The sequence below is a fragment of the Podarcis melisellensis genome, assembly GCF_964234715.1.
Source record: "Podarcis melisellensis genome assembly, chromosome: 13".
Lineage (NCBI taxonomy): Eukaryota > Metazoa > Chordata > Lepidosauria > Squamata > Lacertidae > Podarcis > Podarcis melisellensis.
This window is the reverse complement of record NC_138545.1, coordinates 32708241-32726534: the sequence shown is the minus strand read 5'-3', so window position 1 is coordinate 32726534 and position 18294 is coordinate 32708241. Positions and strand designations below refer to the sequence as shown.

Here is an 18294-nt window from a genome sequence, read left to right as displayed (position 1 = left end):
GACACTAGATGGCAAGAGTGAGCTATGCCAAATTCAATGTATATTTCAAAACCCATTTTTACAGTGGGTTTTGTTAATATGTGTGTAGATTCCACCCAAGGTTTAGCTTAGCGTGTTGTGTGCTAACTTACCCATTGTAAACTTTGCATTTGGTATATTTTATTTTACTGTTTGCCCGATACAAGTATTTACCGTTTATGCTTGGTTTTACAGTTGTGTTTGGTCACTTTTCTTAAAAAAAGTGACTAAAAATGCAATTAATATATAAACTAATAACAACAACAATAATATAACCACTGTTCCTCTTGTCATTTTTGCTCGTTGTGGAAGCTTTTATATGGTAGTCTTCCGCATCAAGTTCAGCTTTCTCTCTCATACTGAAATAATTGGTGTGTGAATTCGACGGCTGATGCTGAACTCTGGGCCTGAGCTTTGGCTGTATAGGCAGGAAAAAGTCCCTCGCATTTGAAGTGTGGCTGGACTGCTGCATTTTTAAAAATAGTTTTATTGGGCAGTTGGGGAAACAAAGGCTTTTCTTCCTCATCCCCTCCCTGCTCAGCCCTCTTGTGTCAGGGCTGACAGCTGTGCAGAGGCAAAGAGCCTTGTCTTGTTCCTCAGGCTCTGTAACTTGGGCTTGTTGAGACATGTGAGGAAAAGAGAATGCGGGTGAGTCTGAACAGGGCACAAAAATGCCATCCAGGATCTGGCGGGGAAGGGCCTGACGGACATGAAAGTGGTGGTTTCGGAGGATTTTTGTCATTTTTTGGCGGTAGCAACGAAGTGGAAGGTATTGTGTGTGTGGCGGTGCTTTTGAGGCCTGCTTATGACAGCAGGGCAGCCATGTTTGGTTTTGTGAGCATCTTTGGCAGCTCTCTCTCTGTGCTTGGCTCTGTGGAAACATCGCTGCAGGTTCCTTGCGACTTGATAAAGCCTCACTGAGGTAATAAAACCCGTGTCTGGACTGAACCCCTTCAGACGGTTGGATGACTGAAGACCCAAATTCCTTACGCATAGAAAACCGTACAGCTGGCTATCTCTCTCTCGTACTATTTTGTTATGTGGGAGGGATTTGCTTATTTATATTTAACTAATGGAGAAACATTCCGTCATGCGAGCTTCCCACAAACAGTCTGATGTGGTATGGCTCAGGTTATCATTTTATTGCCTCAAACCCAGGCACTACACAGCAGACACGTGCAGCATCTTCCAGTAGGGTTGCCATATTTCAAACCGTGAAAATCCGGAAGTTGTTGCCTTTTTTGAATGTTTTTTATGGAAAATCAGCAAAAATCGGCCGACATGGGCTGCCATGCACCTGGGTTTTCCCCGACATTTTACCGATTTCCACCCGGGCACTGTTGCCAATCGCAGTATTCCTGGATATGTCCAGGAAATTCTGGGGATATGGCAACCCTATTTTCCTGACTTCTTACAAGAAAAGAAAAGAAACTCTTGGGAGGCTGAGATGAAGGAAAGGGTGAGGCAAAGGAACTGCTTAATCCTTTCCCCTCTACATATTTTTCCCCCACTCAAAATTCCCCGCCCCACTGCGTTTCAACCCATTGGAGTGGGTGGGTGAGAGATAGATACAATTTCCGTCTCGGGTGGAAAAAACAGGGCAAGTTTCGAAACATTCGGATCAAGCAGCTCCCTGGAGAAAGGCAGGGAAAGCTGGAGGAGATAATAGAACCACTTGCCCTCCTTTAATGGTGGGTTTTCAGGTCTCTGCTAAGCAGCTAATTGTTCCCCCCTCCCCAAACCTGTAGGGCAAATCAACTCAAGCAAGCACTCTGCGCTAAAGGTGATATAAGGTAAGCGCAGATAAACAAAGGAAGGAGAAATGTGACTGGCAGCCCACTGTATTACTTCAGACTGCCAGGGAGAGATGTCATTTTGAGTGCTCTTGTTTGTTTTTTCCTACCCCCTGCATGTAGAAAACAAGCACATCAGGCAAAGGGTCTTTCCTTCTACAGTGGTACCTCAGGTTACATACACTTCAGGTTACATACACTTCAGGTTACAGACTCCGCTAACCCAGAAACCTTGGTTAACAACTTTGCTGCAGGATGAGAACAGAAATTGTGCTCTGGCAGCGTGGTGGCAGCAAGAGGCCCCATTAGCTAAAGTGGTGCTTCAGGTTAAGAACAGTTTCAGGTTAAGAATGGACCTCTGGAACGAATTAAGTACTTAACCCGAGGTACCACTGTATGCTAATTTTCTACTTAGGGTAAGGTTACCAGATTTTTTTCAGTGAATCTGGGGACACTTTTCAACTTCCTACTAAACAGATGGGTTTTGTCAGGGGACTGGTTTGTAAATCTGGGGACTGTCCCTGGGAAACGGGGACGTTTGGTAACCTTAATTTAGGGAATTATTATTTTTCACATAGTGATTCTTACGTACACACACAACTGTGATCTCCATCCCTGACCCTTAGCATTACGTGATACAATCCAGTCTTCTACATCTGAACCCGTTCACTACATTTTGTTGTGCATGAAGAGTGAGCACTGAAGACAGATTCTGCGGATAGCCCTATTGAGCCCTGACTGTACTTAAGATTCAGTCTTGCTTCTATGTATCATGAATGGATATCCAATATTGTCCCTGATACCTTGATACCCATTATGATGTGCTAATATCTCATAATGCAACTGTGTTCAACTTTAAAATTACCCTCAAGTTAAGTGTGCTAATTTTTAAATTCTCTTTTATTGATTTAACAAATCAAAAAGCCTGCACGTTTCTGTTCCCTTCCTTTTTTTCCTATTAAAAAAAGGTTCTGTTTTGAACAGAAGGAAAGCTTGAGTGAGACATTTTAGATGCTTAGATGGTATTGGCCCGGGATTTGGGAATTCTGGTCAATTCCCGATCATTATTATTATCTCAGAACCTGCTTCTGCACTCTCATAAATAAAAGGTGACCGTCTTTAAGTTGCTTTTGGACTTCCACAAATCATACACTAACCCGGCTTGGAAATTGCCACCTTAGGGTATCATGGGCACTGAGAGAGTTTCCAGAGTCTTGTAATTTTCAGGTGAGATTCAGTCACATACCAGAAAATTCAGGTTGCACAAGTATAGTTGACTGGGAAGTCTTGAGCATCAAATACACTTCTTCAAAAACTCAGACATTTTTGCGACAAGGAAAGTGAAAGGAAAATGCACTGGAAAGTGTGGAATAACATTTGCTTTGACCCTAGGTGGTTTAAAATCTCTGCAAACAAATCAGGGTGAATTCTCAGTAAACAGGTCATCTGGAAGCGCACTGTGTCTGACCCAGCACTTAATTTTGACACAACTCAAGTGCACTGGGCCATGCCCATAATTGTCCATTGACTTCCAAATGAATGAGGGACTTGGGGTTTGCAGTCCAAAATACACCTTGGAGTGTGGCACAACTGCACCGCCAGGAAGGAAACTGTCTCGAACATTAGGCCTTAACATCATGTTTGGGCCAAGCATGTTGCTTCCATGCCAATTTTTGCCAGTTACACGTATAAATGAATAAGGAACACATGCACCACAAAATAAGTTTTTGACCACCCCAAATTATCCGCTCAATATGTGAAATTTGCACACAGCTGCTGTTCAGAAATGCAAATTTCTGTGCTTGGTCTCCCCTCTCCTGCCCCGAGTTTGAATATTTAGTTAGTTATATGCTGCCACAAAAGTTCTCTGAGTTGCTTGAATAAATTATGTGTGTGTGTATAATACAGCTCTAGGTATATCTACTCAGAAGTAGGTCCCATTATATTTAGTGGGGCTTACTCCTAGGTAAATGTGTAAGATTGCAGCCTTCGTGTGTGAAATGGCCCTCATTGTGAACAGTGAAATGTTAAGCACTTACGCTCAATTAATATTTCCGCAGTCTTGGGTCTATGTAAAAAGCGAAACATACGTTCTTTGGAGCTGGGTGGGATATCCTATTCCATAGCCAGTTCATTTTTAAAAGAAAAGGCTCTTCTGGTATTTGAAATGGATCGGGATGTGTGGAGAAAAACTGAAAGACGAAAAGACACCGCAGGAGCCGGGGAGAGAATGTGCGGTGGGTGATAAAAGTCCTTGGCTCTCCGAGGACAGGGATTGCTATCCCAACAATTCTTGGTATTTCTCCTTGCACGTTCATATGTTTCTTTCTTTCTTTCCTTCTTTTTTTTCTTTTCTTTTTGCATGCTTCTCCCAGGGCCTTTGCATGGCTGGAATACTTCTTAGGACCTCCCCCTAAGTAACAGCACCCTGTGGTTGGAGAAAGGGGGGGTTCCTGTGTGACTGGACAGGACTAGACTGAAGGTTTTAGTTAACCCCCAGCTTCCAAAATAAATATTAAGCCAGCCTGACTACTTTGGGGGTTTCTCCCTCCCCTCCCTTGCTGGGCTCTTATGCTTTCACCAAATATGCCTACGATTCGCTTCTCCCAGTATCTATGGATGGCCTTTCCAGCTTTTGTTTCTGAAAGTTAAGCCCCATTTCCAGTGACTTGTACTACCAACCTTATTTTTTCGATGCAACCATGAGGGCTAGAAACTTTTCCTTGCAAGACAGATTCTGTGCAGGGTCTCAGTTGTTCCAGCCATGCTGCGGACACGTTAAATAAGAGTGACTTCCGGCTGGTTCTCGCGTCGTTGTTTACATCTGTATTCCACCAATGTTTTTCTAACATCTTTAGTTAAAAAAGTGCCAGCCGTTTAATTTTGGCAGTTGCTGTAGCATAGTCCGGGTAGGAGTGTGAGCTGTGAACCAGGAAGTTGCTAGTTCCGATCTCACCTTTGCTGCATACTCACTCAGCTTCAGAATCCTAGATGCAATATGGGGATAATGCACAACCATTGTAAAGATTACAGAAAAAATGTACGTGAAGCACCTAGGAAATCGCTAAGAGTGGTAACTGCTAACAGAGTAAAAGGTTGAAAATTTCTAAGAGTGGTAACTGCTAACAGGAAAAGGTACTGAGGTGTATGCATGCTGGAAGTAATACCTTTGGCCAGTACTTCTGATAACAGAGTTACTCAGGATGAAGACCGGTGTAATAAAAGAGAGTTTATGGTGCATCCCTTGGCTGTGGGGTGAGCCCAGTGTTTTAACTGTAACTGCAGACTTGCATACAAGTGATTCAGCACCTCAAACGCTACTTCAGTTTTCAGCCTGGTCTCTCCCAGTTCTTCAGCTTAATTCTTTAAAAAAATAATAATTAAAAGCACTGCACAAATGTCCATACTTTTATCTATTCATTTACATCTTACTGGTTTTCTCAAGTTTTCAAAAAACACCGCAAACAACTCCAGAGTTTAGGGTGGAGGTAGATTCTTAAGTGAGACCAGCCAGTCCAGACCACGTACATCAAAGTTTTAACAACAGTAGCAGAGCTTGATCCTGAAGCAGAAAGGTGCGTTTGGACGGCAGGCAGGGTGGGCACTCCCAGATCAGATTGCTCCTCTAAAAAGCTTGTGCCTTTTTACACTCTCTGCATGTGCTATTGGATAATTCTTTCCTTTATTGCTAGTTGTGGCCGAGCTCTTTCAGAAAGAGAGAACTCAAATTAAGCCCTCACAGTGGATAAAAGCTTTCCGTATACTGTGCCTTGCCAGCTTGTAACTCTCCCCTCTCCAGGCTGGAGGAACGCTATCCAAACTGGGTTGGTGTCAGACGTGGATCCCATCCCATCTAGTTGCGCCTCTCCCCCCCCCCCCGCACCCCCTCCCCCAAATGCACAGCCGGCTAGTTCCAGCTCATTAAACAGGATTGCCTCTATAGAATTGCCCCCGCCTGCAGCACCACGATTCCTTTGTTAGTCTCAGATTAGCATCCCCAAGGGTGCTGATTCTGCAGGAGGGCATTGGCGAATGGGTTAATTTATTCCCGTGTCCCCTCGCAGCAGCAAGGCTATTCCCTATTCCCAATTACCACTTAAAAGTGACTCGCTAGCCTGATACACTGGGATAAAGATTACAGAGGTGTGTGGGGGGGGGACTGGGGGGAGTCCATTGTGCTTTTCATGCCCAGAGCTTCATCAAAAAGTGAAACATTCTTTATTCTCCCCCCCCCCCGCGTGCATTTTGAGGGGGCCTCCTTGCACCTGTCCAGCTTTGGTCTTGCCATATGTGTCTTGGGAGGGGCACAAGGGGACACAGGAAATCCCTTCTTTTGCTGATCCTCTTAAAACACTTTAGGAGGCATTTTACGTCCTCTCCTATCTCACCTCCTCCCTATCTTGCTTTAATTTTCCAGCGATTGTGAATCGTTTCGTTAAATCACAGTCTGCACCATCCTGAATCCTTGGTGGTTAGCAGAATATTCATTTGTACAAAAATCAGTTATGTGTCAAAACTTTTTTTTTATTGGAGCTTTTCATTGCACGTTTTGAAAATGTTTATAAATTGTTCGCCCCCGCCCTCCGCTGGTGCATCCTGTATTTTGGGGTGTTGTGTATGTAACAACCATTCAGAAGCAAAAATCTGCTGCCGGCTAAGACAGCTGACTAAAGAATCACATGGAAAATTATTACGAGCTTTAAATATCCTGCGAAAATTCTCTAGCAAACGGCTCCAGCAGTCAGAATTCCTGGCTCTCTCCTGGCTTAATGATGGCCAAAATAGAAAGACCTTAGGAAAGTGTTTGGGGCTTGAGATACAGGAAGCCTCTGCACTTGCAGTGGAGGTGCACACTACTCACAGACTTATTGCTGCTGCAAAAAAACCTCATTGGGGAGTAATGTTTAGACGCCTCTTTTGTGCACATGTGAATAAGCCCTGGTTTCTGCAATCCATCTGCTGCTTTCTCTCCCTCACCCCGCCCCGTAAGCAGATCATGCCTGCTTGTGCCAGCCTAAACTTTATGCATGTATTATCAGGTTCTTATTATAACATTTTAAGTTTTCCATGTGGTGAAGAAGCATGCATGAACCCAAAGCTTGCTACCATGCCTGCCACCAGTATAACCAATGCACACAGGCTGTGTGTGTTTGTGAGCGCATTCCTGTCTCCAGCATTCTTTCCTTTTGAAGAAAGCTGAACGCATAGAACAGTGCTAACTGCTTCTTCTGGTGGATCAGATAAAATGAGCCAAGCTGCAGATCTACTAAAACTCTCCCTACCAAAGACCTCATTTCATCAAAGTTCCCTGTGTGTTGGAACCTGTGGTCCTCTAGATGTTGCAGGATTATTGAAAACCAGTGTGGTGTAGTGGTTAAAGTAATGAACTCAGTTATGAACCTTACTGGGTGACCTTGAGCCAATCACAGCCACTCAGCCTAACCTACCTCACAGGGCTGTTGTGGGGATTAAATGAGATGGGGGAGAACCATGTACACCACCTTGAGCTCTTTGGAGAAAAAGTGGGATATAAATGCAGTAAGTAAGTAAGTAAGTAAGTAAGTAAGTAAAGTTCCCATCGCTCTTGACCCATTGGCTGTGCTAGCTGTGGCTGATGGAAGCTGGAATCCCAACAAAATTTTGGAGGGCTGTAGGTCCTACACCCCTAGGACTATGCATATACTCCCTTCCCTGTCGTCATGACAATGCATAATGTTCTTTTTGTTTGCTTTTTTGGCATCCCCTTGGACAGTTCAGTTGGAACACCACTGTCTTCTTCTTTCCCCACCATGGCCTAGAAAACTGGCAAATGAATAGCTTGTAGTCTGTCTTAATATTTATTTTTTGTCTGTGTAAGAAGAGGTTTCTGTGCGGTAGTTCTATGGGTCCACCTCCCTTGCCTAGCATGGCTTGCCCTTTGGCGGCTCCTGATTGAGAGGACTGTTGGGATGGAAATCCCACGGCACAGGGAGGACCAGGAACTATGGAGAGTTACGGTTGGATGTGGATAATTGGCTGGTTAAATCATCCTGCCGTGTGGCTAGAGGTAATGGAGGTAGACCCATTCTGATTTTTTAAAATTTCTGCGGAACACGCTTGATATGTTATTGTTCGCTCCTTGGGGCAGAGATTTGTCTTTATTGTTGTTGTTACTCTTGCTTATATTATTCTGTCAAATGCCATGCACACTGATGGCATTTTGTAAACAAACACAAACACCACAATAATAGGCTGAGGTTTATATATTTAAAAAATCAAGCTTGAGCTTAAAGCTCCTCTGTTTCTTTGCTTCCTCCCCAATTAGCAAGAGTTCTGTTATTTCATGCATAAGCTAGAGTTGGCCAAATCTGGCCGTGACCCTGAGTTTCCCAGTGCTCAGGATGCAGGGAGCCAGGGGTGGGGGGTGCGGGGAGAAAGGAAAACCGTCCCCCATCTCTCTCTTTCTGGCAAGTGGGTGAGCGCTCCAGCGCTCAAATAAGTTCAGGAAGGAAGGAAGGAAATTGTATGTTCATGCTGTGATTTAGAAGAAATGCAGAGGATTTAAAAGAACACAACACCAGCAAGAACACTATCCCCCCTCCCCGGCGTGGACACTGAGATGGAGTCAGCTGGAGTGGGCTGGGTCACATAGGGGTGGGGTGGGGCAGAGATGGCCTGATACCTCAGAGCAGCTGCAGGGCTGTCTGTGCGGAATGAACACGAGGGAAGCTCCATTCTCTTTCTGTCTGCCTAGCTGTCAAGTCACAACCTAGTCTCTCTGATTTGCATCCATCTCATTCCCACCAGGCAGAATTTGCTGCCACTGCTGCCTCCTCCTCCTCCACTTCTCCCCATGTAATTAGTTTTCTCTGTACAGTCTCAGGGCTTTTCCCTTTCTGCTTCCGCCTGTTGTAGGAAGAGGAGTGTGGTATTCTAAGGCCAGTTGCTGTTTTCTCTCTGAGTGTGTGTGTGTGTGTGTGTGTGGAGATATCTGGCGTGCCCGGACTTGGAAATCCTCAATGTTTTGCCCGTGATACATGAGACGGGAGACTTGAGACAGAGCAACATCTTGGATAAGGAGGAAAAAACAAAATACAAGCTAGCAGATTTCCTTCCGAAGTTGTTGAGAGCAGTCGAGAAGAACGTCCACTGTCCAAAGAGTGTGGATGGAACCTAACCAGCCTGGCGCCAGGAGTTAAAAGATCCAGTTTGAAATCTCTCTTTATTCACCTATCCCGAATTTCTTCCGATCTGCCGGTTCTGTCACTTCAGCTTTGCTGTGCCAGGAATTTCCTCATCTGGGAGTGCAATGGTAGAAGAAGGCACCAGCCGGGGGGATCGGGCTCCCTGTGGTGGCGGGCCACGGGGACCCCCACGCCCTCCAGCCCCGCCGCACCATGGCATCTCAGTGGTGGGCAAAGCCGTGTGGAGCGTGGCACGAGCAGGGAAAGGCTGGCGCTTTGAGCGAGCTGTCGGCGTCGATTGCAGCTTGCCCGAACCCCGTTGCATCTGGCTGACGAGTTTGCGGAACGACAACACTGAATGGTGGGAGAAGCGGTGGCGCCGTGCCGGGGCAGGGATGGCTCGGCAGAAGTGCCGTGCACGACCCAGAATAGAGAGGAATTTCACGGTGAGAGAGCTATATTGCCTTCGTGTGTCTTGTTTCTGTGCATATGTGTTCCCTTTCAAGGCAGCTCTGAAGGGCAGCTCTGAGCAGGTCATTCCTTCTCAGCCTTATTTCCCCAAATCTGTAAAATAGGGAGGAATTGTGACCTGCCTTTTGGTGAAGTGGTTGGGAGAGTGACTTGAAAGGGAAGACTTCAGGTTGTTTTACTGATGTTTGTGGCCTGTGTGTTTCTCTTGCCTACTGGGACATGCTTTGAGCCAGAGCTTAATGCATTCTCTGTGCATTTAGGAAATGAGAAGAAATAATAAAAAAGGGCAGCTTGAGCTTGTATGTGCAGTATTTTCCTTGCCAGTAACTTCAGCCAGCACTATCTGAAATTGGGGAGTGGGGCAGCTTTCAGGTCAAAACATGCATCTCCTGGGCAGACTTAAGAACTGGCATCTCATTTTAGAAATCAAGGGTTGTTTATTTTACACATCCCATGGACAATGATCCTAAATTTTCCTAGGGCACATATATAACAGGCACTGTGGTTGTGCTGGTTTTCTTTTGTTTGCGAACGGTTGTGTTGGCAAATGTGTTTGAACACCCATCCAAAGTGGATCCCTAAATGGCAGGATCAGGACACTGTGGTGGGTGAGCAGGCTGCTAGCCAGCACGGATTTCAAGAGGGCAGATACCATGAAAAGAATTAATCATAGTCTCACCGTCTTGCCTGCCCTTGGGGATAGCTTGCTCACAGCATCCGTTTCCATGCTATGTAATATGGGAATACTTTACATAGCAACACCCTAATGACAAGTTACCTTCTTGGGTTGTTCCTCAATTAGATAAGGATTTCATTCTGCTTGTCAGTTACTAGATCTTTAAGTAGCTTTGTGAGCCTGTAGGGTTAGAAAGTTGGACTTAAACCTCGGAAGTTTGGCACCAAATCTTTCCTTGAATACTGAGTTGCAACCTGCCCAGAATCTTTCATTTGTATGTGTGCATTTGTATCCTATTACAGTATTCTTTCTATTATTCTTTGTACCCTATTATTCTTGTGGGGTGGCTTATATAGGGGTGCTCGGAAGGAATAGTCACAGTCTCTTTGCAAGATATATTTGAGTGAGAGGTAGTGACTGTCTCACAATAGCTTCTTGAGTTTCATAGCTGAATGGGGATTGGAGCCTATGTCCTAGCCTAGGTGTACATTGCATTTTAATAGAACGGTAGCATTAAAGTCCTGTGCTCAGGCAATCCTCCTTATGATGCAAGATAAAGCTGAGTTCTGCAACCTGTGAAAGTTGCATGCATTAAGAAAGTTTCCACAAGTGTGCATATAATTTGTTCAGCAGGGTGTTTGAAATATTTTGCATAAATTTATTCCAGTTATTGCTGGGAGGGGCAATGCATAGAAGCCCAACTCCCAACCACTGAGAATCATTCTTCACCTTCTCAGGCTTCTAAGAATCCACTAGTCGTTGCCCAGCATATGTTCACAGCCAAGAGGGTCTCTTGATGTTTCTTTGTTTTTAATGAAAGCTGAGATTCTCAGGAAGCGGGAGTCTTTCTCCCCCCCCTGCATATAATTGTGTGTCTTACCTCCACAAGTTCCATACTCCACCTACTGCACATTAGAAAATATATGATTTTCCTCCCTCCCAATTAAGGGCTAGAGTTGTAAGTGTATCATTAAGTGGAGTCTTTTCGCTTAAAATAATGTCTTTAAAATAGTGCCTATCTCTACATGCTGCCTTTCTGCCAACACGCTCAGAAGTTTGCAGCTGTTGGAGACGTACGTCCAAAGCAGGGCCAGTGTCAGAAGTCAGCATCATTGGGCATCTGCCAAGGCCTGCCCCCTAGCAGAGAGCCCACTGCCAACCCCGAGCACTCCCTGCCAACCCCTGCTGCTCCTCTTTGCCATCACTGTCTGTTCACCTGCTCTCTCCAAGCAGGTCAACAGTGACAGCAGCAAGGAGAAGGTGGAGTAACTTCCGTTCACCTTTCCCTTTCCTTTTAGGCACAAGCTGACAGGGCAAATGAATGGGCAGTGCCAGTGATATGGGGCTACTTGGGAGCGAGCTGGGACATCATAAGAGCATTAGAAGTGCACTGCTGGATCTAGTTCAGCATCCTGTTCTCAGGACAGGACAGGTCAGCCATATGCCCATGGGAAGCCTGTGAGCAGAACCTGAGTGCAACAGCACTCTCCTCTCTTGGGTTCAGAGATTTGCTGCTGCCTCTGACAGTGGAGCTAGAACATAGCCCATCATGGCTAGCAGCCATTGGTGATAGACCGGTGATTGTCCGCCAAGAATGTGTCTAATTCTGTTTTACATTTGTCCAAGACAGTGACCATCAGGTCCATCACCACATCTTGGGGGAGTGAATTCCATATTTTATCTATGTGCAGTGTGAACAAAGCCTGGAGCCAACACTTGATTCCAGGTGTTTATGCCTCTCTCCTTTTCCTTGGGAGATAACTGCAGTTTTAGATATGTGCTTCTAGAGCCTAATAAAAGCAAATGATAAAAAGCAGATAAAACATTGTTCCTAATTAAGATCTGTTAACATTGGCCATCAAATGCCTGTCCAAAGGTTTCTGAAAAGGGCTCGTTCTAGAACTGTTGCAAGTCCTTAGGGGAAAAGACTCCTGTTCTGATAGGGCATATTTACACACACCCACACCCACATACACCACACACCCACACCCCTCGCTGTGTTTAAAATATGGCATATGGTGGAAGAATCAAAGAAGGAGTTCTTGGAAATATATTAAACCCTACATGACTGAGAGGGAAGGGTGGTCCTAAGGGTTGTGTTGTATAATGTACAGTGGAACCTTGGGTTGCGAACGTGATCCGTGCGGGAGGCACGTTCGCAACCCCCGGCGCTGCATCTGTGCACGCACATAATGCGATTCTGCGCATGCGCAAAGTGCAATTTAGCATTTCTGTGCATGTGTGAGCGTCGAAACCCGGAAATAACCCGTTCCTGTACTTCTGGGTTCAGCGCATCCTTAACCCGAAAATGTGCAACACGCAGCGTTCACAACCTGAAGTATGACTGTATTCTGCTTCCGTGATTTACATTTTCAGATAATAAGGGGGATGATCATTGAATTAATTATTCCCCCTTCCCACCCCCCAAAAACCTTATGAGATCTGCATACTTGCCTTTTCTGTTTATATGAAAACTCTGATTCTTAGAATACTGAATTCCACAAAGTGTTGTAAATAATCTCTCACCTGGTTACCTTTATGCAGCAGGTAAAGCTTCCTTCCAGAGAAATTTTACAGTGGCTGATTCCCTTCTTCCCAGTCTCCCCTTAGGCCACAAAGATACTTGCATATGTTATGCGTATGGGCTAGTAAAACATTTTATAGGCTAGTGACTTTTCTGCATACACTATTATTTGCATGTGTGTGTTTTGTAGGGTTTTTATTTTATTTTTAAAAAAGACATCCTATATCAGTTTACTAAGTTGATGGTAGCAGATGCCGTAGGGAGAGGGAGTTTAAAAAGGGGTAGGCTAATCTTGCAAGGAAAGCTTAGGACATAACTAAGGAAGGCTAGAATGATTGATTTATTTTAAACCATGCTTCTAAAGTGTGTGCATTGACCATTATAGAACATGTGAGCTCTCTATATATTAAGGGCAGTGGATGCTGATTGATTCTCTGTTATATAGCACCATCTATATACATGACCCTTTATAGAGGACAGGTCACTGCGCCAGCAGATTGGCAGTCTAAACGCAAAGGATGCAACAGAGGAAAGTGATGAAAAGGGAGAGGCAAAATGTAGGTGGATGGGCTAATATTTAAGTGTCTTATAAATCGGCCTGGCTTACATGTAATGCTAAGCCATGGTTTGTTTTGCTTAAGTGTGGTTTGCTTGTATGTCTGAATTAGTTCAAGCCAGCTAACTGTGGCCAACAAACCAGATAGTGAAATCATGGTTTGAAACTGGCTTATGAATCTCAGCTTGCATTAACCACAGTCTCTTGGTACACCCAAGCTGCCATCCTGGGTGCTGATCAAATCCTGACCACTGGCTTTCTCCCTTAACTTCAGTTAGGGAACTTTTAAGCTTTTATCCTAAATTGGCTTGATCCTTGTCATATCTCTGGCACCTGAGGGTGTCTGGACTGTGGTTGCTGACTTTGCCCTGTCAGTCTTCTGGAATAAAGCTTGGCTTCTTTACGTACGAGGAACTTCACTTATCATTCTTGGGCTGTGGCAGGAAACCTGAGAGTTTACCCATATGTAACTGACTTTTTACCAGGATGGATTGGGTTTATATATTAAACAGTGCTGGATTGGAGTGGGTCTTGCTTTTTCTGTTATTGAGAGGAAGAATAAAATTTTGGGGTAACTATCACCAAACGTTCATTTAAACAAAGGCAAACAGTGTTAGGCATTTTTGAAGGTGCTGTTTGGGAGGACATACTATAATCGGGGGTCGACAAGCTTTTTAGGCCCATGAGCACGTTTGGAGCTGTAATGGACTCTGGTAACTTCTACCTCCCCTCACTTCATCAGCCCCCTCCCCTGCAGCTGTGAGACAGAACAAGAAGAAGCATGCACACACATATTTTGTTTTTCAAAGGGATCTGACCAAAAGTTGGATCTCATAGAGTTAGTTTGAGTATTGAAAAGCAGGTAGAGGTGAAAGAGGAAGTGGGAAAGAGTGTCACTCTTCTGTCTTCCTCCTGCAGTGCCATATACTGTTCAAGAGGTGGGGGAATAGCCACTCTCAACACCTCATGACAAAAGGTACTCCAAGTGTGCAGACAGGGGTCTCTGAGGCTTTGTGGGCACTAGGGGAAAACTTCAGGGGCACCATTGTGTCTCTGGGCACCACATTGGTGACTCCTGTACTGTTCACACGTGGTTTATATACTAGGGTAGGAACACAGGAAACAGTAGTATACCATGCTAGATCATTGATCCATCTACTCAGGCAGCTGCTCTCCAGGATTACAATCAATTGTCTATACCATCACTTTATCCTCATAACTGGTGGTGTCAAAGTGCATGCTTTTGTATTATTCAACAATCCCTGCCCCAAAATACATTCTCCACTCCCCCCCCCCCACTGGGAGGATCATGTATTTATTTAAAAGCATTTTAAACTGCTTAATGTATTTTTTAAAATGTCTTTCAGTGATTTATACTATGCATAATATATAAATAAGAACAGTCACATCCTCTCCTGATTCAGATGAAACCGAGAAGTAGAACTGGGTGTCATCCGCATACTGATGACACCATGCCCCAGTTTTCGTAATGACTTCTCCCAGTTGCTTCATATAGATATCAAACAACATTGGGGTTGTATAGTGCCCTGTGGCAACTCATACCATAGCACAGCTGCCAGGGGGCAGACATAAAGCCCCCCCAAAGCTATCCTCTGAACCTGGCCTTGTAGGTAGGTAGGTAGGAAAGCCACTGCAACACAGTGCTATGAGTTCACAGTTCATGGAGATGACCAGGAGCATACTGGGGTCAATGGTATTGAAAGCTGCCGAAAGATCAACCAAGAGCAACAGGGTCGTTCTCCCCCGTCCTCTCGCAAAGGAGGTCATCCCTCAGGGCAACCAAGGCCAATTCTGTCTCATGTTGTGTGAGGTCATGGGAGGATTATCCCAGCATCCTCTCTGGTTCTGCTTTTTAGAGAGAAAGTGATCATTGATTCTTTGGTAGACAGGGGCATTCTGGGAAGGGTCCTCACTCTGCTATTTTTTACGTGAGCTGAAATAGGAGAGCATATAATCTTTTATTACAAGAAGCCTGTGTTCTTCCTTTTTCTTCTCTCAGTAAGATTAAAGAAGGTTAAAATGTTTGTTGATGTTTCTTGCTTGTTTTTGTGAAAATGATTTGAATAGCTTTTGAATTTGTGGTGGGATTCATGCCAGGCAACATTACATACACATCCACTGTATAAACAACAACAACAAGAAAACAAAAAACCCACCCTTCCCATATTTTACCTCAGTAAAGATTTGTTAGCAAAAGTTCTCCGGAGTCACTGTGAGATGGATGTGGAAACTTGAGCCATGAATACACAGAACCAGACCACACTCTGAAGCAGTGTGGCGTTTTAATACCAGTACTGAAAGCACTCCTTCTCTGAAAAAAAGTCCTCAAGCTACAATTCTCTGAATTCCCCCTCCAGTATACCACTGGCACAAACATTTTAATCTTACTTAGGAATTGCTTGAGTGAGAAGATTGCCTCGAGTGGCAAGGCAGGTGCTAGTAGAAATTTTTGTTGTGCTGATCACTTTCCTATACAAGTGATGTGGGTATTCCACATAAGCCCACCTTGTTCTCCCCCATTCTGCCTCACCCCCGCCCAGCCCCATTCCACCCTGTTTTTGGGCCACTTCTGGGAGGAGGCAGTGTGCACAAACGTGCATGTATTGGACGCACTTAAAATGGTTGGTGCCTGTACTTACTTGGGGCTGGGGTGCATCTTGTGGGGAGCTGTAACAACTGTGGCCTGCTTCTCGTGTTTCATTTTTTTGCATGTCCCTGTATTGTACATATTGTGTGTGTAAGGTTTAGTGCATTAGGATCATGTGTTTGTCATGGGTGCATGCTTCAGTAACTTAGTTTTGGTTGAACCTGCTGGCTGGTCACTAAGGAAAGGGTATATGTTTATCCCTCCTACCATGTGGTTGCACCCTTTCAGGAGTGCTTTGTGGTATGTACCCACATTAGGCAAACATTTAAAAAATCATTATTGCTGTTGCTGTTGGTTCTTCTTTGGCTCTCCTTTCCTCTTGTTTCTTCTCCATTGTCCAATATCAAAACGGATCAGAGATATCACTTAGGGTACTCTGGAAAGCAATCAGATATACTGATGCTTCTGTATAAGTCAGTAACAACAACAGCTGCCACCATCAGCATGTGTGCTATAAAAGGTAAAGGGACCCCTGACCATTAGGTCCAGTCGTGACCGACTCTGGGGTTGCGGTGCTCATCTCGCTTTACTGGCCGAGGGAGCCGGCGTACAACTTCCGGGTCATGTGGCCAGCATGACTAAGCCGCTTCTGGCGAACCAGAGCAGCGCATGGAAACGCCGTTTACTGCCGGAGCAGTACCTATTTATCTACTTGTACTTTGACGTGCTTTCAAACTGCTAGGTTGGCAGGAGCAGGGACCAAGCAACGGGAGCTCACCCCGTTGTGGGGATTCAAACTGCCGACCTTCTGATCGGCAAGTCCTAGGCTCTGTGGTTTAAACCACAGTGCCACCCCCATGTGTGCTATAGATGAGCACTAAAAACCTAACTACGAATTTAAGGGGTGGTGTGGAAGGATGGGGCACAGAAATCCTCTGCACTTTGCACTGTGTCTCTACTTCCTCTGCAAATCTTTTGTTTCCTGTTGTCCGGAGCTTCTGCCTTTCAGTACGAATGAATGAACAAGAGGCTGCCCATGCAAAAAAAAAGTTTTAATCTGCGTGCTTGGCTTGCAGCGCATCCGCCGTCCCTTTCCGAGGGCCGCCGGGTCGCTTGACAATAGGAAGCAAACTGCCGAGCAGACAAAATGCACATGGAGAATGACCTCGGGGCCAGGAAGAGAAAAGGGACATGGGGACTGAGGCAGGCGTAGGGCGGGTTGGAAGTATTATTATTATTTGGTCTGCATTTTTTGAGCCTGGGGATCTACAAGAGGGTGAGTCAGTGTGGGCTGTGTTCCCGGGAGAGCCAAGTCAGGACAGCTCATTTGCAAAAATTGGGTGGTGTTTGGGGAAGGTGAGAGTGCATTAAAGTAAACCTGCAGGTCAGGCCACTTGGATAGCTCTCGCTTGGGCTGTTGAACCAAGTGACCCAGTTCAGAACCAAGTGACCCAGTTCTTAAAACTATTCTAATATTTATTTAATTATACTTTTATTCTACTTAATATGCAGGATCTCTAAGCAGTTTACATCAATTTTAGAGGGACGTCAGTTTCAATTCAAGAAAGCTCTGCTGGATCACACCACTATCTTGTCCAGCATTAAGTTTTTTTACAGTGCCCAACCAAATGCATATGGGAGAAAGAGTAATATTCACGTGCTTTTAGGGCAACAGTGGGCAAACTGTGGCCCTACAGGTGTTGTGGGCTCCCATTAGCCCCAGCCAGCATGGCCCAGTGGTCAGGAATGATGGTAGATCAGCAGTGTCTAGAGGGTAGGGATGGAGGAGAGATCTGAATTGTGAGGTGCCAGTCTCAACATTTTCAGATGCTTGGAATTTTGCACCTGCTTTTTCATCACCTTCCTCTCCTGTCCCCTTTTACCTGAAGCAGCTTCCCCATTCGTACTCCTCAGCCCTTTACCCTATCCTCCGGGGCCCAGCGCTTCACCAGCAAGGCCTGCCTACTAGAACCCTCGAGAGCAGCGCCTTGCCTGCTTTTTCACTGCTGCTTTAACTTCTTCCCCCTCACCTTCCCTGCTTGCTTTCAGTCCTTATCCTTCAATGCCTCATCTTCTCCATTCAGGCTGTCAGCCCTACTGAGAAGGAACAGTGTTGCTAGAATGTTGGTGTCAGCACTGAGCTGTAGTCAGCTGCAGAAATGCAATCCCTGGCAAGATTTGGTATGGAGTTGGATGGTGCCCTGGAGTCGATCTCTAGGTGGGTCAATCTGCGGTCAGGGATCAGGTGGAAGCCTAGGATCTGAGCCAAAGGGGAGCTTGGCACCAAGTTGATGGAAGGGAGCATACAGAAGGGCAAGCAGACTGGGAAGAGAGCAGTTAGGCGGCAAGACAGGTGTGTCCCCTGGATCCTCCTCTAATAAGTTAGGAAGAGCCTTGCTGGTCTGTGCATTTCCCCTCATCTTTGAGAGTTGACTTGGGTTTTCCATCAGGAATATGCTAACTGGAACGCACCCTGATCCTGACA

At 45.3% G+C, this 18294-nt stretch overlaps 1 protein-coding gene across 4 annotated transcripts in view; it reads left to right on the top strand.

The window, feature by feature from the left end:
* The window catches only part of ARHGAP23 (Rho GTPase activating protein 23), a 170181-nt gene that overhangs the window by 68754 nt on the left and 83133 nt on the right, over window positions 1–18294 (top strand). The window contains exon 1 of one of the 4 annotated variants that reach the window (XM_081885543.1): window positions 8536–9420. The exons of the other annotated variants lie outside the window; for them this stretch is intronic. Coding sequence (XP_081741669.1) covers window positions 9100–9420 — 321 coding nt within the window. The 5' untranslated portion in view covers window positions 8536–9099. Of the gene's footprint in view, window positions 1–8535; window positions 9421–18294 lie in introns of those variants that run through there. 4 annotated transcript variants of the gene reach the window in all.